Raw genomic sequence first — 1,100 nt, forward strand, 5'->3', positions numbered from 1 at the left:
TAATACCTTTTATTTCATATATATATATATATATATATGAACATATATATGAAGATATTTGCAAAAGAACAAAAATATGAAAATATTTACAAAAGGACAAACGTGTACACAGGCTACGACCCTATAAATAAGTTTCCACACACTCGGCTGTTGAGCGTGTCCTTCCACAGAGTTAGACTCAATTACAAAAGCAGCAAAAACCTTGCTGCTATTTGAATCTTATAGAGTCAAGGAAAGAGACTCACAGAAAATGGCGGGTGGCGGATTTGCGGTTGATACACCGGCCGGCAGCTTCGACGGCAGGGTGACACTCTCAGTTGTCATCACTTGCTTTGTTGCTGCATCCAGTGGCCTCATTTTTGGATATGACATCGGAGTTTCAGGTTCTTCATTCATCTTTTCCCATGTTATTAATTTGCCTTCTTATTATGATAACTCATAAAGTCATAATTATTCGATGAGTAAGGTTAAATAACTAATTTTTTCGACTTACATACATCAGTCAATTTTTTTAAAATTATTTTATTTATCATACATTTTAGATTAATTATAAATCTAAATCCTAGCTAATATTAATTATAAATCTAAATACCAGACGAGTTAACTAACAATTGTTTGTATAAAAAATTCAGGAGGTGTGACAACAATGGTACCGTTTCTTGAGAAGTTCTTCCCAGACATACTGAGGAAGGCAGCTGGTACTAAAGTGAACTTGTACTGTGTGTATGACAGTCAAGTGCTTACTTTGTTCACGTCTTCTTTGTATCTGGCTGGCTTGATGTCGTCGCTCGTTGCAAGCCGAGTCACGGCCGCGCTTGGCCGCAGGATCACCATGATGATAGGTGGCGCCACCTTCCTTGTCGGCGGTGCTTTCAACGGAGGAGCTGAAAACATTGCCATGCTCATCTTGGGTCGTATCCTTCTCGGCTTTGGGGTTGGTTTCACTAATCAGGTTAGTCAACGCTCTTTTCTTTATTTTAATTTTTTCCTAAACAATTGTTAACATATCTCTTAAGAGTATATTTTAAAAGACTTTAGCTATAAAATTAATTATTTTTTAATTGATATTAACTAATTTTTTAATATTATTTTTATTCTAT

At 35.6% G+C, this 1,100-nt stretch overlaps 1 protein-coding gene across 1 annotated transcript in view; it reads left to right on the forward strand.

Annotated features, from left to right (window-relative positions):
* The window catches only part of LOC107606143 (sugar transport protein 5), a 3,676-nt gene continuing 2,711 nt past the window's right edge, over positions 136–1,100 (forward strand). The window contains exons 1-2 of the mRNA XM_016308131.2: positions 136–383; positions 633–952. Of these exons, the coding sequence (XP_016163617.1) occupies positions 251–383; positions 633–952 (453 nt within the window). The 5' untranslated portion in view covers positions 136–250. The remainder of the gene's footprint in view (positions 384–632; positions 953–1,100) is intronic.

Source organism: Arachis ipaensis, chromosome B07, assembly GCF_000816755.2.
Source record: "Arachis ipaensis cultivar K30076 chromosome B07, Araip1.1, whole genome shotgun sequence".
NCBI lineage: Eukaryota > Viridiplantae > Streptophyta > Magnoliopsida > Fabales > Fabaceae > Arachis > Arachis ipaensis.